The sequence below is a fragment of the Acanthisitta chloris genome, unplaced genomic scaffold (assembly GCF_000695815.1).
Source record: "Acanthisitta chloris isolate BGI_N310 unplaced genomic scaffold, ASM69581v1 scaffold38863, whole genome shotgun sequence".
NCBI lineage: Eukaryota > Metazoa > Chordata > Aves > Passeriformes > Acanthisittidae > Acanthisitta > Acanthisitta chloris.
Window position 1 is genome coordinate 3,615 of NW_008664993.1, and position 434 is coordinate 4,048.

At 45.6% G+C, this 434-nt stretch overlaps 1 protein-coding gene across 1 annotated transcript in view; it reads left to right on the forward strand.

The window, feature by feature from the left end:
- Nucleotides 1-357: 357 nt before the first annotated feature.
- TSN (translin) overlaps nt 358-434 on the forward strand; it is a gene marked incomplete at its 5' end in the record, with an annotated part of 2,760 nt that continues 2,683 nt past the window's right edge. Inside the window, one exon of the mRNA XM_009071558.1 lies at nt 358-434. This exon is cut by the window's right edge and continues 16 nt beyond it. Coding sequence (XP_009069806.1) covers nt 358-434 — 77 coding nt within the window.

Genomic DNA, 434 nt, shown 5'->3' on the forward strand with positions numbered 1-434 from the left:
AGAAAAAATAGACTAAGATTTTCACATGGAGAAAGAAAAGTTGCTTTTCCTTTGGCTGTACCTGTCCTCTGTCAGCACTGCTTGGTGTGTGCTGCTGGCTTTGGGGCCAGATGCTGTGTGCAGTGCTGAGACCCAGAGCAGACAGCTTGGAACTCAGCAGTATTTCTCCTTTGCTCTATGGCTCTATGTGTGACAAGGAATCCTTCTCAGGTTGATTCCAAGTGTCAGTAGCCTATCTTGGACAACAAAAAAGCATAAATAGCACTAGAAAATACTGTTTACACAACGCTGCTCCCTGTCAAGTATCCATTTCCTGATTGTATCCATTCTCTGAATGCTGCACTGTTTCTCCTGCAGTCCCAAAGAAGTGTCAGAAGGCTCGGGAGCACTTTGGGACAGTGAGGACACAGATGGAGTCTCTGAAGACCAAGTTT